At 37.3% G+C, this 19,366-nt stretch overlaps 1 protein-coding gene across 2 annotated transcripts; it reads left to right on the top strand.

The window, feature by feature from the left end:
• Window positions 1-3,301: 3,301 nt before the first annotated feature.
• On the top strand, window positions 3,302-7,747 carry LOC109162806. Of its 2 annotated transcripts, none has more exons than XM_019311496.1 (3): window positions 3,302-5,211; window positions 5,372-5,787; window positions 6,908-7,747. In XM_019311496.1, exons 1-3 carry the CDS (start codon window positions 4,449-4,451, stop codon window positions 7,556-7,558), a joined length of 1,830 nt encoding a protein of 609 aa, XP_019167041.1. In that variant the 5' UTR covers window positions 3,302-4,448; the 3' UTR covers window positions 7,559-7,747. The 2 variants fall into 2 exon arrangements, with proteins under 2 accessions (XP_019167041.1, XP_019167040.1); XM_019311495.1 differs by having other exon boundaries at window positions 3,303-5,211; window positions 5,372-5,796; window positions 6,908-7,745.
• The last annotated feature ends 11,619 nt before the right edge of the window (window positions 7,748-19,366 follow it).

Genomic DNA, 19,366 nt, shown 5'->3' with positions numbered 1-19,366 from the left:
TCTTTTTTTTTCCCCAACAAAATTAAGACATGACGAAAATTTTATTTTCTAAGAGTTTATTTATCACTTTTTATTTTTAAAAAATTATCAAATACCACTGAACTATACATTAAAATATAATTAGGTCACAGTAATTGAATAAAGTGTAATGGACCCAAAAATAGGTTAAAATTGCACAATTATATCAAAATAACTAGCTTTCAAGATTAATTGTAGGTCTCCTTACTTATGCGGCATTTTTTTAAATACGCATTGGGTCGCATTTATGTATCTGATTTAGTTAACGATGATTGACTGAATTTATTTACAATTTAGTTTTTCATAATATTAAGTTTAATGTTATTTTTCAAAAACAAAAAAGTTTAATGTTAGTATATAATTTATTAAAATTCAAAGATGTTAATCGATACTAATGATTCTTATACCTATTACCACCTTAAAGTGAATGGTGAAGGGTGAATGGTGAATGCTTTGAGTTTGTACTATCCACAAAATCAATATTGTTCTTACACTTTTTAACTTTGAGATTGTACAAAAGTCACAATACTGTAATCTTTCCTTAAAATTTATATCTTTATAAATTATAGAATAAATACCCAAAATGGTCCATCGACTATAGTTAAATTCACAAATTGGTCATCGACTTTCAATTTCAACCAATTAAGTCCTTAACTTTGCAATTTTGACACGATTTGGTCCTCCATCTATTTGACCGTTTGTTGACCGCGATCTTTGAGGATATATATGTAGTTTCACGTGCAAAGCTCAAGAGAACGCTCTTGGAGGTGACATCGTTGTTTCGGAGGGAAAAGTGCTTCTCCGCTTGCTGCTTGGCGATCACGAGCCGGTTCAGCTTAGAGAACGCTCTTGGAGGTGACAGCGCCGTTTCGGGTGCTTCTCCACTTGCTGCTTGGGAATCCCGAGCCGGTTCAGCTTGCCTACGTCGCTTGGAGTCACGGCTTTCTCGAAGAGCCACTCCATGGATTTCGGCGATCTATTTATCAAAAGCTATAATCTCTCCAGCATGGGGTGCAGCGCTAGCAGTGGATTCAAATGTAACAGTGCGGTCTAGAAATGCAACCGAAACCTTAAAAAACCGACGATGGACCATGAAATTACATATATATCCTAAAAAAGTGCAGTCAACAAACGGTCAAATAGACAAAGGACCAAATTGTGTTAAAATTGCAAATTTAAGGACTTAATTGATTGAAATTAAAAGTCGAGGACCAATTTGTGAATTTAGCTATAGTCGAGGGACCATTTTGGGTATTTACTCTAAATTATATTAAAAGTACTATTAAACACAAAAAAAATTGCCAAGCACATTGTGCTCAGATGGCATGTAGTGACCTCTCCTATGTGGGATGTCATGAGATCGAGCCTCAGTGAGGGCGTTGTTGACTCCGATTCTCTTAGTGGCGGGACAGTAGAAAGTAGCGCGACTCTCTGTATTCTATGGCGCTTAGATAGACGAGTTGTCGAAGAAAGTAGCGCGACGCCCGGGACTTGGCGCTTAGATAGACGAGTTGTCGAAGAAAGTAGCGCGACGCGACGCGACTCTCTGTATTCTATTGCGCTTAGATAGACGAGTTGTCGAAGAAAGTAGCGCGAAGCCCGGGACTTTGTATTCTATGGCGCTTAGATAGACGAGTTGTCAAAGAAAGTAGCGCGAAGCCCGGGACTTTGTATTCTATGGCATTTAGATAGACGAGTTGTCGAAGAAAGTAGCGCGACGCGACTCTCTGTATTCTATTGCGCTTAGATAGATGAGTTGTCGAAGAAAGTAGGCGCCATAGAATACAAAGTCCCGGGATATTCTATTGCGCTTAGATAGACGAGTTGTCGAAGAAAGTAGCGCGCCATAGACTTTGTATTCTATGGCGCTTAGATAGACGAGTTGTCGAAGAAAGTAGCGCGACGCGACTCTCTGTATTCTATTGCGCTTAGATAGACGAGTTGTCGAAGAAAGTAGCGCGAAGCCCGGGACTTTGTATTCTATGGCGCTTAGATAGACGAGTTGTCGAAGAAAGTAGCATGAAGCCCGGGACTTTGTATTCTATGGCGCTTAAGCCCGGGACTTTGTATTCTATGGCGCTTAGATAGACGAGTTGTCGAAGAAAGTAGCATGAAGCCCGGGACTTTGTATTCTATGGCGCTTAGATAGACGAGTTGTCGAAGAAAGTAGCGTGAAACCCGGGACTTTGTATTCTATGGCGCTTAGATAGACGAGTTGTCGAAGAAAGTTGCGCGATGTGACTCTCTGTATTCTATGGCGCTTAGATAGACGAGTCGTCGAAGAAAGTAGCGCGAAGCCCGAGACTTTGTATTCTATGGCGCTTAGATAGACGAGTTGTCGAAGAAAGAAGCGCGACGCGACTCTCTGTATTCTATGGCGCTTAGATAGACGAGTTGTCGAAGAAAGTAGCGCGAAGCCCGGGACTTTGTATTCTATGGCGCTTAGATAGACGAGTTGTCGAAGAAGAAATTGAAGTTGTCGCCCAAATTCTTTTCCTTATTTTAAATGTCATGTAAACAAGCCACCTAAGCGTAACCGGGACACGTCATGACAAATGGGGTGGTATTTTTTATTATTTGAAATGCCATGTAAACAAGCAACCTAAGCGTAACCGGGACACGTCATGACAAATGGGGTGGTAACCTGCGAAAAAAGTCAATCGAACAAATTTTGCTGGTAAGTGTGGTTGATTACACTATATTTTAGTTCGTGGTGGAAATTGAGCACTTTCTAATAGTAAATGGGCCTATTTGACTCTTTTGTCAAAAAATTATAATGCTAAGGAACTGTGGCGAGAATAATAATAATAATAATAATAATAATAATAATAATAATAATAATAAATGACAAAAATGAACGGGACAATATCTCCCTAGACTATAGTGAAACTTTTGCACTGAGAAGTTTGAAGATAATGAACTATTTTGGCTTTGTTGGTGATGTCCCACATTTTGATTACATTTTGAGAAAAGGAAGGCATAACTTTTACAAAAAAGTTTCACAATTTGTACAAATGGAGTCGTAAACGGATTAAAATAGAATATATGAGCTAAAATTTTCTCCATTTTAACTCTAACTTGATGCCAATGCTAATGAATAATCAATATGATTTAAATTTCAATAATAAAAATTAATTTGGGTATAATAAAAAGTCATAGAACTAATTTTAGAAAAAGCCACCATTTTGAGAATTAACTCTATAATCACTCATAAAACTAATTTTAGAAAAGGCCACCGTTTTGAGAATTAACTCTATAATCACTCGTATAGTCGGAGTAGATTAAGCATCTCTTTGATGACAGACAGACACACCTCATCGTTTTGATAGATTTGTGTAAAGGTCGTTGCTTTCAACTTTTGGGGGAGTCCCAGGACACCTCACCAACACATCCACCTGCTTCTACAATCTACACCATCTTGGAATCTTTGGGCCCTATAGTTTGCCCATTTTCTCCAATCACATACCATTTTTTTTTTTCTTTTGCTTTTCTTCCCTCACCTACCTGTGTTTGAAAAAGGTTGAATCTTTTTTACCCTTAAATTGCAATGCCCGCAAATCTTTCTCACTTCTCTCGTTGATTAGCCATCGTCTTACTCCACTCTCCTTACCATTTAAGCAAGGCTGTTGGTAATGGAGGTAGTTTCAACTGATGGGTTTCGCGGTTTACATGTGGCTATGTGATGGGTAATTTCAAGAACCTTGTTTTCTATTTGGTGGCTATAAGGATTCTATGATGATCTTTTAAGCCTAGAGAATTTTCTGGGAAATGGGTTCGTACTGTTTATTGGATTTGGATAACAGTTTCTGTGAAATGGGAACTGCTTAGGCCTAAGTATGGCTATTTTGACTGATTAAACTTTATTTAGTTTGAAGGTTTCATAGGGTTGACGGGGTCTTTCTGGGTGGGTTTTATAACAATTGATATTCAATTGTGGAAGCTTGGTCTTATTGATTTAGTTGTTGATTTTGGTTATCTGAATGCACCTCTGAGAAACTGGCCATTGAGGTAAGCTACATTGAGCTTTCTTATTCTTGAGATCGGAAAAGAAGGAAATAGTATAGGTCATCCTTTTCAATTTCCTCTGGCCTTGGCTGTTGCTCATAGATGTGTATTTGTTTGTTTTAGTATTAAAGAAAGATTCAGTGTGGTGTTTAGATGTTGCCATCTTTTTTTGGATGACGATCGAAACCCTACAACCCTTTTGGATGTTAGGTAAACCCCGCCTTGTGAACTAGTCGGTAACAGATCACAAGGAAGTAAAATAGCCTAGGTTACCCGTAGCTGACAGGCTTAAGCTAAGGGAGCAAGGATTCAAACTTGTGACCTTGTGGTTACAAGTGTGGATCTCTTGCCATCTTAGCTGGGGTTACCCCGATATTGCCATCTTTAAAAAGAGGAAAGGGTGTAATTCTGTTTGTAGCGGAAAAATGAATGTTTGGATCGTGGCAGCTGCAGCTGGTGCGGGATATGTTGCTCAGCGTTGGAAGTCACGGAATGTTGTGCAAGCACGGGGAAAGGATTTGAAAGGTTGTACTTCCCGTGGAATGATGTCTAGGAAAATAGTAGACGAAGATGGTTATAGGATGAGGGAACAAGCGAGTGAAGATACTATGGTGGACGTGGCATCTATAATGACTATAAGTGGTTTGTCTGGAAATCTTGGAATGTTGGATATGTGTGGTAGCTGCAATATGCGTGCTACTTCAAATTACACAACTGGGTCCCCGAATGACAAATGCCTTCATGTAGACCGGGGAGAAGACCAAGTAGGTGGCAAAATTAATGTGGCTGAATATGATGTTTCTCTTCAACCTTATATAACAGATGTCCGCTTTTCTTATAGTCTCAAAAGAAACGGAAGCTGTCTTAGAAGTAATCAAACTATTGAGCATCTCATAAAGCCTCTATGTTATCTCGATAGCCCTTCATCTACACAAATGTTTAGGCCTTTTGTGGTTGCAGATGGAAGTCGAATTATTAGCAGAGAAAGTGGTGATTTTTTCAGTACACCAACCGGAGCTGGCTCGAAAAAGCTACAAAAAGATGTCATTTTGCAAGGTAACGGTGAAGTATTTGGAGTCCCTCGGCTACCCAATATTGAGTCCCCAAGAAAAGCTAAGGCTAATAGAGAAAATGGCCATAGTGGAAGTTTCAGTAGAAAAACGAATGTGGAAAATTGTCACTCACAAGGTAGTACTTTTAGTCGATTTGTTTTTATTCTTTACTTGTATTCTAAATGCTCTGAAATGTGTCATAACTCCGTAAGACTTTGGTGTTTCATGTTAACTGAAATTGTTGTGACTCTAACGACTTTGGTGTATCTCACGGCTTACCTTGCTATGTGAATTAGGATCATCGCATGGAGCGTTTCTTGTTTGTCTTGGAATATCTGCGGGCATATTCTCTTCATTCTTGGCACATAAGAAGGAGGTGGACAAATTGAATGGGTTGCTGAAACAGACGGAGAACTTGGTTCAAGATCTACAAGAGGAACTCGAAATGAGAGATTCATTAACTGTGAAAGAGCTTGCCACCGGGGATTATGAGTCTCAAGATACACATAATAGTTCCTATAACAACGAGTTGTTGCGTGTATTTTCCCCTCGAAAGAAGTTGAATAACTCATCTAAACATCGTGCTGAAGAATATCACTGTCGGGACTCTGAGGGTGAATCTATTAGTAAAATTGAAGCAGAGCTTGAAGCTGAACTGGAGAGATTAGAATTTAACATCAATTCGTTTAAACTGGAGGATGAATATTCCGATGTAGCTGAGGTAAGCACATTCTCTAATTTGTACATGCCAAGTAGCTCTTCAATTCAATTTTTAAGAGAAAATTTTTATTCTAGTAGAATCCAATTTCAATGTGTTATTCTATTTCAAATAGTTAGTTATTAGTACAATTTACTATATGATATAGTTCTTGATCCATAATGTGATGAAGTGTTAGGTGAGACGAACTGTGTTCACCTGTGGTCCTTCAACTTTTAAGTTAACCACCTGTGGTTTTTCGACTTTCAAATTTTAACTAGTCGTGATCGTTCAACTTTCAAATTTTAACCAATTGTGGTTCTTCTGAAAGGACAAATTTGCCCTTACTTTACTTTTGAAAGGACCACGGCTGGGTAAAATTTGAAAGTTGAAGGACTAGGGTGGTTAACTTGAAAGTATAGGACTAAACATGACAAAATCACTATACTCGTAGAACCACCCCAGATGGCATTAACTCTTTAAGAAATGGCATAGTTCTTGATCCATAATGTGATGAAGTGTTAGGTGAGACGAACCTTGTTCACCCGTGGTCCTTCAACTTTTAAGTTAACCACCCGTGGTCTTTCGACTTTCAAATTTTAACTAGCAGTGATCCTTCAACTTTCAAATTTTAACCAGCTGTGATTATTTTGAAAGGACGAATTTGCCCTTAATTTACTTCTGAAAGGACCACGGCTGGATAAAATTTGTAAGTTGAAGGACCAGGGTGACATGGTGGTTAACTTAAAAGTTTAGGACTAAACCTGACAAAACCAGTATACTCGTAGGACCACCCCAGATGGCGTTAACTCTCTAAGAAATGGTATAGTTCTTCATCCATAATGTGATGAAGTGTTAGGTGAGACGAACCTTGTTTCCCTGTTCAGCATTCATTTTGTGGTAGCGGTCAAGCATTCATTTTCCTAAGTGGAGTGATAGTTGAACTTTACAATTGCAAAAGACCAGTGGTGAAAAAAAATGATCACCTGGCATCAAATATGTAACCACAGGGTTAACTTGGCACGCTTCGCTCATTTGATACACATTGCTATATGGTTTGGCACCTGAATAGCTTTTCGTTTCTCCATTTCTCTTTTCATAATTTCCGAGTTCTGACAGCTCAAATGCTTTGCAGCTTGACCCAGAGTTCATACCAGATTTAGCTGAGGGAGAATTGCGAGCTGATGTGTTCAATTGGCGAACTGATCACCAACCTTACGCAGATCAGGATGGAAGTGGCAACTCTACGCCTCATTCGGCTAACTATGCTGTTTCGCCCAAAGAACTAAGCTTGCGGTTACACCAGGTTATCAAATCACAACTGGAAGAACGTGTGAGAGAGCTCGAGATGGCACTCAAGCAAAGCCAGAGGAAAGTTCGCTACATGGAAGTGCAGCACAGTTATCATCGGAGAGTGTTCTCTAACAGTGAGGCGGAGGAGTCTTCAACCCAAGGCAGTCCAGTCGCTAAAGATAGACCCGTAGTGATCAATTTAGCGGGAGAAGCACTCAATGCATATAACGAGGTTTTTGAGGAATTCTCTACGACAAATGAATCTGAAGACGATGTGATAGCATCAGGGATTGGGAAGATCAACCATCAAGATAACATGAATCAACATGATCACGACGTGGATTGGATTGAGAGTAGTATGCTTAGCGATGATAATGATGAGATGGATAGAATGTTGATTAAGCGGATCCTGGAGAAAGCCAGGAAAGGCTCTCCTGCAGTTTTGAATGCTCAGAAAGCATTGTTTTCCGGTGGTGAAAATGAGCATTGGTGATGCTTGATAGAGAGAAAGAGGAGACTTTTTGCAGTAGATAATAGATACAGTAAATTTGATTGTTTCCATTCAAATTAAAATTCGTTCAGAGTTGTCAGGAAAGACCTTTAGAACCACAACTCATCCTAAATCCTCTTCATGCTGTACATATAGAGTGAGTCTCTTGTGAGACGGGTTGATCAATATGAAAATATAATATTTATACTGAACAAATTTAATATTAATTAAGAATAAAGTGTTTGTTATTTTTAAGAGAAAGTGTAATGAAAAATGTAATACTTTTAAATTAAAATGGAAAAGTATTTCATTTTTATTTAAAAGTATTATATTTTTCAATATAAGTATTATATTTTCATTTTGACCTGATCCGTCTCATTGATTTTCTCACACAAGTTTTGGAGAGGGTCACACTTGTGTGAGATTGTTTCAGAGATAAGGATTCGTTGAGTCAGGTCGGATCAATATGGAAATGTAGTACTTATACTAAAAAATATAATATGGTGTTTGGTAAATGGTTGTTAGTTGATAGTTAACTGATTTGTTAGTGAGTTTGACTAGTTGATAACATTAGCTGGTTGTAAGAAAAATGTTTGGTAAATTAGCTGTTAGCTTATCACATACAATATGACTTTCTCAAAAAGCTTTGATTTTTTGAATTTTAACATTTTGGAGCAATAAGTTGTTACTAAAAACTAATTAATAAAACATTCATATTGATTGTTTAATCAAGTCAAATACCTAATAATGGTCAAATAAGTTAAAATTAGCTGATAGGCTAACTATTAAATAAGGCCAATATTAATTAGGAATAAAGTGCCGATTACTTGCCAAGACCTTGTGTCTAGTTGCATGAAATGATTCTCCCAAACGGGAGGTCATGGGTTCAAACTCCAATATTACATTGTAATAGAGTCAGTAATACTTTTGAGGAAAAATGTAAGGAATCATTTACTTCATTTCTCTGTTTTCTTTTTTCCAGTTTTCCATTTCTCTCGTTTTTCAATTTTCAATCCTCATTTCTCCAGTTTTTAATTTCTTCAATTTTCTAATTTCATTTTACAAATTTAATTTTTATATAAAAAAATTCAATACACTAATACTAAATACTAAATATACAAAAGGTAACAAAAGTCAATAAAAACATATTACTAAATAAATTACAACTATTTCAAGCTTTTTAGTAGATAGTTTGAGTACATAATAATAAGGATTATTCTCTCTCTCTCTCTCTCTCTCACTTCTAACCTCAAGCAGGGCCGGTTTTTAGATTTTTGTGACCCTGTTCTGGTAAATAAATGAGGCCCTATCAAAATCATCCACAATCTTTAAAACCATAATAATAATAATAATAATAATAATAATAATATTAATAATAATAATAATAATAATAATAATAATAATATTAATAATAATAATAATAATATTAATAATAATAATAATAATAATTAATAATAATAATAATAACAATAAGAAGAAGAAGAAGAAGAAGAAGAAGAAGAAGAAGAAGAAGAAGAAGAAGAAGAAGAAGAAGAAGAATAATAATAATAATAATAATAAGAAGAAGAAGAAGAAGAAGAAGAAGAAGAAGAAGAAGAAGAAGAAGAAGAAGAAGAAGAAGAAGAAGAAGAAGAAGAAGAAGAAATAATAATAATAATAATAATAATAATAATAATAATAATAATAATAAGAAGAAGAAGAAGAAGAAGAAGAAGAAGAAAAAGAAGGTGGTAAAATGTTAATGTGCGCAAAGAAAAAAAAAAAAACATATTATGGAATAAATTACAATTATAACAATAACAATAATAATAATAGTGTGCGCAAAAGCAGCAAGTCTTAAACCTTTGACCTCCAAATTGAAATACAATAACATACATTCTTACCATTTCTTCATGAAGCCTTTTAAGTTTAATTGAAGACTTTTATGGGCGGTTTGGTTCACGGAATAGGCCTGGAATGGCATAGCATTTCCAGTAATAGGCATATTCCTCTGTTTGGTAACCACTTGTATTCCCAGGAACATTGTTCCCGGGAATGATCTATTCCCCTTGCAAGAGGAATAGAGATTCCTAGGGGGGCCTTGGTATTAGGCTATTCCTGAGTTCTCAGGAATAACCTAAAGTTTCTATTTCCTATTTTACCCCCACCGCCACCCCCACTAGCACCACCACCACACCGCCGCTACCAACATCATCACCGCCACCATCGCCGTCGCCACTGCCGCTGCCACCACTACCCCACCACCTCCACCGCCGCTGCCACCACCATCCCACCACCGCCAACCACCGCCACAACCGTCGTCGCCGCCGCCACCACCACCAACACCACTACCCCACCACTGCCACCACCACTACCACCACCATCACCACCACCATCACCATCACCACCACCATCACCGCCACCGCCGCCGCCGCCACCACCACCACCACCATAACATATTTTTATAAGGGTATTTATGTCTTTTAAAACATATTTCATTTCTATTCCTTAAATCAACCAAACACTGTAATATAATTCCTAAAGTCTATTCCTTCTGCGAACCAAACAATAGAATACAATTCCTATTCTATTCCTTACCTATTCCATTCCTTATGGAATAGCATTCCTATTACCTCAAAATTCATTCCATGAACCAAACGTGCTGTTAGTTTTTATTTCTAAACTGGCAATTTATATCCTGCACCATGGCGCGCATTGCATTGTGCGCCCTGATGCAAAACGATGTCGTTTCAGATTTTTTTTTTTTTTTTTTTTGAAATTTCGCTACCTTGTGTTCGCGGTTAATTTTCTGTAAAAAAAAAAAAAAAAAAAAAATCTCATGTTCAAAAATGTACATAATTTTATACTAGAATACACATAACTGTATACATGAATATACATAATTGTATAACAAAATACACATACTTTTTTTTTTAAAAGATAATACATATAATCTAACATAATACATAATATACATAAACTTTTAACATAATAAACATCAACTCTTAACATAATACACATAAATTTCCTGTTTCGGATGTACATAATTGTATAAAAAAGATGTACATGATTGTATAAAAAATGTACATAATTGTATAAATAAATACACATAATTGTATAAACAAATACACATAATCGCGTCAACTCCCTACATAACTTACCAAAACGACGTCGTTTTGGGAGGCGCGGGGCGCACAGTGCTACGCGCGCCGTCGTTCAGGGTATAACGATTGTTCTAAACTAGCTAGGTAAAATTAAAATTGGGCTTCTAAAATTTGAGGCCCTGTGCTGCAGCCCAACTTGCACAGCTCAAAATCCGGTTGTAACCTCAAGGACGATTTACTGTAAACGCGTGTTGCTATCATTTTTCCATTTGGAGAACTCTGAAATCCATTTATCCAAAATCATAGAAAAAGTGGAGAAGGGAGAAAAGACAAGGAGGATTTATTTTAGTAAACAAATTTTCCATTTTCTATTTTTTCTCTTCTTCAATTTTCCATTTTTCTAAAAAATCATATCATCCAATTCTTCACTTTGGTATACAACCCCTAATACTTTTACATAAAATGTAAAAGTATTACATTTTTCTTCAAATATATTACACTTTTCGGTCTTTACCTTATAAGCAAGGTTGACAAATGTTTGTTAGTTATTATAAAAGAAAATATAATAATTATAAGCAAAAATGTAATACTTTTAAATTAAATGTAAAAGTATTACATTTTCTTTTTCAAAAGTATTACACTTTTCTATATAAGTAATAAACACTCGATCAACCAGCACCTCAAGGCAAAGAGGCTATGGCGAGCATCATGGCCGACCTCGAGGCACGAGGTCGCGACGAGTAGGGTTGTGCAAACCCGACCCAACCCGCAATATCCGCCCGATCCAAAATCCGAAACCAAGGCATCCGACCCGCTCAGCATCCGAATCACCATATCCGATCAACATGGCCAAACAACGTCGAATAAGCGAGATCGGATAGGGTTTGGTTTTCTTTTTGTATCCGATCCGTCTGATTATCCGAACTTTCGTAGGGTTAGGGTTTCCTATATACTAAACGACATCGTCTAGCCTAAGTATATATGTATGTTGATGAGTTGAACGCACCATTTGCGCAGTCGCTACTCTCTCTCTCTCTCTCTAAGACTCCTTCTTTGAGTTCTCTTTACTCCTCGTCTCCTCTGATTTCTCTCTACTCTCTGAGAGTCTAAGACTTTGAGTTCTCTGTACTCCCAGTCCTCTCTGTAATCTCTACTCTCTGTTAGTCTGTTGTCTCTTCTCTACTCTCTGTTAGTCTGTTGTCTCTTCTTCTCCAATAGATGATAGTCTGATACTCTGACTTCTCCGATACTCCGATAGTCAGATTGTCTGATTGTCCGATGGTCGGTGACCGTTGGTGGTGGAAGCCATTCTCAAGTTCTCGTGGTCATCATTGAGTAGAAGCCCTTGTTCTCCAGAGAATATTAAAGGGAAACCAAGTAAAACACAAACCCTAGTTTTTATTTTTATGATTTGTTGATTTTATTCACTGCATGTTCTTATATTTGTGTTATATTATGAATATGTTGTGATCTATTATTGTATTATGGTGGAAGCTGTTGTAATCTCAAACCCTAGATTTGTAGTTGTGATTTATTCACTGTATTGTGATATATGCTGTAGGGCTGTGTGCAAATTCGATCCAACATGCTAATATTGCATTACTGTGATATATATGTTCTGAACCTCTGAGTTCTGATATATTGTTTCTGATATTCTGATTTCTGATATAATGGTGGAAGCAGTGTGATTTTGTGATATTATGCGATCTATTGTGATGTCCCTTTAAAAGTTAAAGGCTTGAATGTGAGATTATCAAGTTTCAAACTTGAAATTTCCATTTATTGGTGTAAGCCATTAACTGAAATCCAGATAATGATGAACTAGATACAGTTCCTGAATCTGGATTTCTTTGACTATGTTTATGGATGTATGACCCTTAACTGAATGTAAATATGTAAATATGTAATTGTGAAATTGTGAAATCTTGATAAATGATGACACAAACAAGTGTCTGAATCTTGATTTCTTTGTATGTTTATGTGATTGTTGTCTTTTCCGAGTACTTGAGTACTTGGATTTGTTGGACCTTTAACTGATGCCCATCATTTTAGATGGAGAGCATCAATGTTCTTGATTCTGGACCTCAACCCTCAACTCCAGAGGGACATCGAGGACAAGTACAAGGCACTGAGAAACATGCTCAGTTGCTTCAGGTAACCCCTGTTGTTCCTGCAAAAAAAAAAAAAAAAAAAAAAAAAAAAAGAGAGAAAGGAGGTTGAGTCTAGATCAAAAGTCTGTGATCACTTTGAAAAGATCCATGACTCTGAGAATAGAGTGATTAAAGGCAAGTGCCTTTACTGCCTGAAAGTGTTTGTCTGTGAGTCTAAGAAATATGGCACATCATCTTTGAGAAATCATATGGTGGCCTACCTTAAAAATCCCCTTTCAAAGGATACAAGGCAGTCCCTTCTCACATTCAATATTGTTTCAACTTCTGGAACGGAGGCTCCTGTGGGGGGTTTTGGGGACATGGGTCTTTAATCAAGAGGTCATTAGGAGGGCATTGTGTGAGATGATCATAATAGATGAACTCCTTTTTAGGTTTGTTGAGGGTTAGAGGTTCAAGAAGTTTATTCTTGTAGTTTGTCCTAGGTTTCAGATTCTTTCTAGGTGGACTATTTCTAGGGATATCTACCAAATTTTCCTAGACGAGAGGCTGGGTCTTAAGAAGTTGTTTAGGGTGGGCACCCAAAGGGTTAGTTTAACCACTGATACATGGACTTCTGTCCAGAGGATTAATTATATGTGCATTACTGCACATTTTATTGATGACCACTGGAAGCTTTAGAAAAAAATAATTTCCTTTGTCCTTGTTTCTTCTCATAGGGGGGAGTATATTGCCAATGCCTTAGTGGGGGATTAAAAATGTGTTCACTGTGACAGTGGATAATGCTTCTTCTAATGATACAACTTTGGGATTTTTTTAAAGCAAGCTGTTGTCTTGGGGTTCTTCTTCTGTTAGGGTGCAGTATATGCACATGAAGTATATACCCCATATCCTAAACTTAGTGGTTCCCTTGAGGTTTGCAGATGAGTCAGTAAAAAGGGTGAGGGATGCAGTAAGATGGGTTAGGAACTCACCTACTAGGTTGAATAAGTTCAGAGAGCTTGCTGAACTCATTGGGGTGGAAGCCAAAGCAGCTTTGCAGCTTGATGTCCCTACAAGGTGGAACAACACCTACATTATGCTCAATACTGCAATTCAATATCAAAGGGGTCTTTGATGCATATCATCAAAATGATCCATCTTTTTTCTGCTGACTTGGGTTCTACTCCTTTCTTGGATTGGCATATGTTGAAAGCTTAATGAAGCTTTTGAAAACTTTTTATGAAATGACAGTGAGAATATCTGGTTCTCTTTATGTCACTTCTAACACATTCTTCTCTGATATCTCTGATCTCAGTTGCATGCTGGAAGATATGATTAAAGTTGAGAATACTGAAAAGGTAAAACCCTTGTGTTTATTTTTTTGAAGGGAATTTATTTGTGTTTATTTGTTTAACTTGTAACTGTTTTTTAACTTTTTATGTTTTTTATATATTTAATAGGCAATGGGGACAAAAATGAAAGACAAGTTTGATAAATATTGGAGAGATCCAGAAAAAATGAACCAGCTCATTTTCTTTGCCAATATTCTGGACCCCAGAGATAAGGAGGAGTACATGCCTCACCAGTTTGTCCAGTTGTATGGAGATGTCAAAGGCAAAGTTTGTTTTGCCAAGATCCAATCTGCAATGGTTGCATTGTATAATGACTATGCAGCTACATACTCTGACAATTCATCCTGTAACCAACCTGTCCAATCTCAGGCTACTAGTTGTACAGTTGGTAGGCCTGTGTCAAGGATGAAGAGTGAACTTAAAAAAAAAAAAAAAAATTGGAGAGTGTTGGTGGAAGTAGTAAGCAGACATAGCTACAAATTTACTTGAGTGAAAATCTAGTTGAGGATGATGAATCTGTGAGTTTTGATGTTTTAAAGTGGTGGAAGAGTCATAGTGAGAGATTTCCTATTCTTTCCAAAATGGCTAGAGATGTGATTGCAGTTCCTATTTCCACAGTTGCATCTGAGAGTGCATTTAGTACAAGTGGAAGGGTACTTGATGCATTTAGGAGTTCCTTGACACCTAAAATAGTGGAAGCCCTAGTTTAATTTATACACAAGATTGGTTGAGGTTACATAATCAGCCAATCACACTTGAGGAGAATTTAGATGAGGTTGAAAGACTGGAGAAAGGTAAGAATATTTGTATACATTTATCATTCTCATTTGTTTTTTACTTTTGTAACTTGTAACTAATTACTTATCCTTATCTGTTTTGCAGAGTTGCCCACTGGAGCTGCATCTGCTCTACCATCAATGCTGTCATCCATTCCTGTAATGTGTTTAACTAATTACTTATCTTTATCTGTTATGGTCTTGTACTGTTGTTTGTTGTTGGCCTTCACAAGATGAAACTCTAAGAGTCTACCTGTCTAAGAGGCTTGACAACTTTCTATAATTCTATTATGGAACTGTTGCCGCACTTAGATGAGTTGAGTACTTGAGTTGAGCACTACTGTCTACTGAGTACTGATGTCTCATTTCTTCCATTATGGATGTCTGGTATTCCTCTAATCCTCTGATGATGCTTCCACCTTTGTATTCCTTTAATGCATTATTATTTATTTGGTTGGCTATGATGATGCTTCCACCTTTGTCTGAACAAATGGTATGGTGTTGCTATGTTGCTCATGTGCTATTATAACACATTTGGGCAATTTGCCCCTATCATTACTTGAAATGGAAAATTACAATCTGAGCCTATAAGGCTATTAACTTAATGCCCCTACAGCATAATATTGTTACTTAGTTAGCTGTTTACTTAATATGTTGCCTAATATTGTTTTAAGTTTTGATATTAACAGCAAGAAGTATAGAAATGCTGATTGCTGTCAGCAGATTTGCTGTAAAGATGTTGATTGGAATGATTGCTGAAGTTTAAGTGATTAACTTCGAATTTTGCATTTTTTATTATTTATTTTTTGGAAGTTAAACACTTAAACTTAGATTAATTTTGTTTACTTTTGCAATTTTTGTTGTAAAATTAAATTATTATATGTTTGATGTTTATGTTACTTAGCTCTGAAAATTATTAAGTTGTTGCATGTTTAATGTTTTATTTTGTTTAATTATTAGTTATTACTTATTTTGTTAATAGAGACTTAGAGTATAACATTATTTTAAACTAAAGTAATATTTTGTTTCAGTTATTCAATTCTTAATGACTTTTTGAAATCCGAATGAAATTTGAAATTCGATCCGTAAAATCCGAAATTCGATTTAGCATATCCAATAGGTTTTTAAGTAGTACAAAAAATAACGGATTTGATTAGTAAAATGCAATCCAAAATCCGATTGAATTGACGAATTACATATCCGATCCGATCCGATCTGTCCGATGCACAAGGCTAGCGACGAGCACCTTATCGATCCTAAGGCATGAGGTCGAGCCTAGCACCACGGCCGACCATGAAGCACGAGGCTGGGGCGAGTACCACGGTCGACCCCTAGGTGGGCTAAGGAAGGAATTTGAGAACTTAGCACATAGGCTACCATTGAGTTGCGACCACCTTTGATATATATATATATATATATATATAGGGCTGTGCAAACCCGACCCAACCCGACCAACCCGTCCGATCCGAATCCGAAACCACCCCATCCGACCCGCCCGTGGTCCGACTGGCCATATCCGAACCGAAGGCATAAACGACGTCGGATAAAGGAGGTCGGATAGGGTTTGGTTTTTTCCCATCCGACCCGTCCGACAACCCGATCTAACCTAGGGTTATGTTTTATGTGTATGCTAGACGATGTCGTATGAGGTGAGTATATATGCATGTTGAAGCCCTTGTGAAGCCAGATGCGCAGCCCTACTCTTCTGATTCTTCTCTGAGACTCTCTCACTCTTAGAGCTCTTCTCTCGTTCTCTGCTCTCTACTCCTCTCAATCTCACCCTCTCATTCCTTTGAGTCTCTCACAGTCTCACCTCTCTCTAGTCTGTACTCTCTGAGACTGAGAGTCTGACTGTATGAGACTCTGACTCTCTGTGGACTGTGGAGTCTTCGACTGTCCGATTGTCCGATTGTCCGATTGTCCGGTGGGCGGTGGTCGACTGGTGGAAGCCCTTCTCGAGTTGGTGGTGGAACGTGGACTGGTGATTAGAGGCCCTTGTTCTCCGGGGAATATTAAGGGGAAACCAAGTAAATCAGAAACCCTAGTTTTTGTTTTTGTGATATGTTGATTCTTTTCTCTCTGTATGTTCATATATGCTCGTATATTATTGTTAGATTATGCGATGTTGTGTTCTATTCTCTGATCTATTATGGTGGAAGCAGAAACCCTAGTTTTTGTTTTTGTGATCTGTTGATTCGTTTCTCTCTGTATGTTCATATGCTCGTATATTATTGTTAGATTATGCTATGTTGTGTTCTATTCTCTGATCTATTATGGTGGAAGCAGAAACCCTAGTTTTTGTTTTTGTGATCTGTTGATTCGTTTCTCTCTGTATGTTCATATGCTCGTATATTATTGTTAGATTATGCTATGTTGTGTTCTATTCTCTGATCTATTATGGTGGAAGCAGAAACCCTAGTTTTTGTTTTTGTGATTTGTTGACTGTTGATTCGTTTCTCTCTGTATGTTCATATGCTCGTATATTACTGTTAGATTATGCTATGTTGTGTTGTATTCTCTGATCTATAAAGGTGGAAGCAGAAACCCTAGTTTTGTACCTGTGATTTGTGTGGACTGTGATATTGTAATTTGTTGAGAAGTTCCAGATTGCATCTCACTTGTCTCTAATTTTGTACTTGTGATTTGTGTGGACTGTGATATTGTAATCTGTTGAGAAGTTCCAGATTGCATCTCACTTGTCTCTAATTTTGTACTTGTGATTTGTGTGGACTGTGATATTGTAATCTGTTGAGAAGTTCCAGATTGCATCTCACTTGTCTCTAATTTTGTACTTGTGATTTGTGTGGATTGTGATATTGTAATCTGTTGATACTTGAGAAGTTACAGATTGCATTTATTGGTGGAAGCCATTAAATGTTAAAATAAAAGTTAAAGGCTTGAATGTGAAATTATCAAGTTTCAAACTTGAAATTTCCATTTATTGGAGGAAGCCATTAACTGAAATCCAGATAATGATGAATTGGATACAATTCCTGAATCTGGATTTCTTTCATTATTTGAGTATGTTTATGGATGTATTACCCTTAATTGAATATTTGAATGTAAATATGTAAATATGTAAATATGAAAATGTGAAATCTTGATACATGATGACACAAAAAGTGTCTGAATCCAGATTTCTTTGTATGTTTATGTGAATGTGAATATGTGATTGTTGGTTTGTTGCCTTTGCTGAGTAATTGATGCCCATCATTTTAGATGGAAAGCATCAATGTTCCTGACTCTGGACCTCAACCCTCAACTCAAGAGGGACATGGAGGACAAGCCCAAGGCACTGAGACTCCTGCTCAGCAGCCTCAGGTTGCTCCTGCTATTCCTGCAAAAAAGAGGAGGGTGGTTGAGTCTAGATCTCCAGTCTGGGATCACTTTGAAAAGATCAAAAACTCTGAAAATATAGTGGTTCAAGGCAAGTGCATTTACTGCCTGAAAGTGTTTTTCTGTGAGTCTAAGAAACATGGCACATCATCTTTGAAAAATCATATGATGGCATGCCTTAAAAATCCTGTCTCAAAGGATATGAGACAGTCCCTTCTTACATTCAATACTGTTTCAACTTCTGCAACAGAGGCTCCTGTGGGGGTTTTGGGGACTTGGGTCTTTAATCAAGAAGCCATTAGAAGGGCATTATGTGAGATGATCATAATAGATGAACTCCCTTTTAGGTTTGTTGAGGGTCAGGGGTTCAAGAAGTTTATTCTTGTAGCTTGTCCTAGGTTTCAGATTCCTTCTAGGTGGACTATTTCTAGGGATATCTACCAAATCTTCCTAGATGAGAAGTTGAGTCTTAAGAAGTTGTTTAGGGTGGGCACCCAAAGGGTCAGTTTAACCACTGATACTTGGACTTCTGTCCAAAGGATTAATTATATATGCATTACTGCACATTTTATTGATGACCAGTGGAGGCTTCAGAAAAAAATCATTTCCTTTGTCCCTGTTTCTTCTCATAGGGGGGAGTATATTGCCAAAGCCTTAGAGAGTTGTCTGTTGGAGTGGGGGATTAAAAATGTGTTCACTGTGACAGTGGACAATGCTTCTTCTAATGATACAGCTATGAGATTTTTTAAAAGTAAGTTGTTGTCTTGGGGGGGTTCTTCTGTTAGGGTGCAGTATATGCACATGAGGTGTATAGCCCATATTTTAAACTTAGTTGTTCAAGATGGCTTGAGGTTTGCAGATGAGTCAGTTAAAAGGGTGAGGGATGCAGTGAGATGGGTTAGGAACTCACCTGCTAGGTTGAATAAGTTCAGAGAACTTGCTGAACTCATTGGGGTGGAAGCCAAATCAGCTTTGCAGCTTGATGTCCCTACAAGGTGGAACAGCACCTACCTTATGCTCAACACTGCAATTCAATATCAAAGTGTCTTTGACTCATATCATCAAAATGATCCTTCTTTTTCTGCTGACTTGGGTTCTGCACCTTCTTTCCTTGATTGGGAGACTGTTGAAAGCTTAATGAAGCTTTTGAAAACTTTTTATGAAATGACTGTGA

This window comes from Ipomoea nil, unplaced genomic scaffold (genome assembly GCF_001879475.1).
Source record: "Ipomoea nil cultivar Tokyo-kokei standard unplaced genomic scaffold, Asagao_1.1 scaffold2957, whole genome shotgun sequence".
Taxonomy (NCBI): Eukaryota; Viridiplantae; Streptophyta; class Magnoliopsida; order Solanales; family Convolvulaceae; genus Ipomoea; species Ipomoea nil.
The sequence above is the reverse complement of the archived record's forward strand: the minus strand, read 5'-3'. Positions and strand labels throughout refer to the sequence as shown.

Bases quoted from the DNA above. Each gene is read 5' to 3' on its own strand.
- LOC109162806 (XM_019311495.1), top strand. From the start codon at position 4,449: ATGAATGTTTGGATCGTGGCAGCTGCAGCTGGTGCGGGATATGTTGCT. The intron at 5,212-5,371 runs GTAGTACTTTTA...TATGTGAATTAG, and splicing joins GGAAAATTGTCACTCACAAG to GATCATCGCATGGAGCGTTT. The intron at 5,797-6,907 runs GTAAGCACATTC...AATGCTTTGCAG, and splicing joins AATATTCCGATGTAGCTGAG to CTTGACCCAGAGTTCATACC.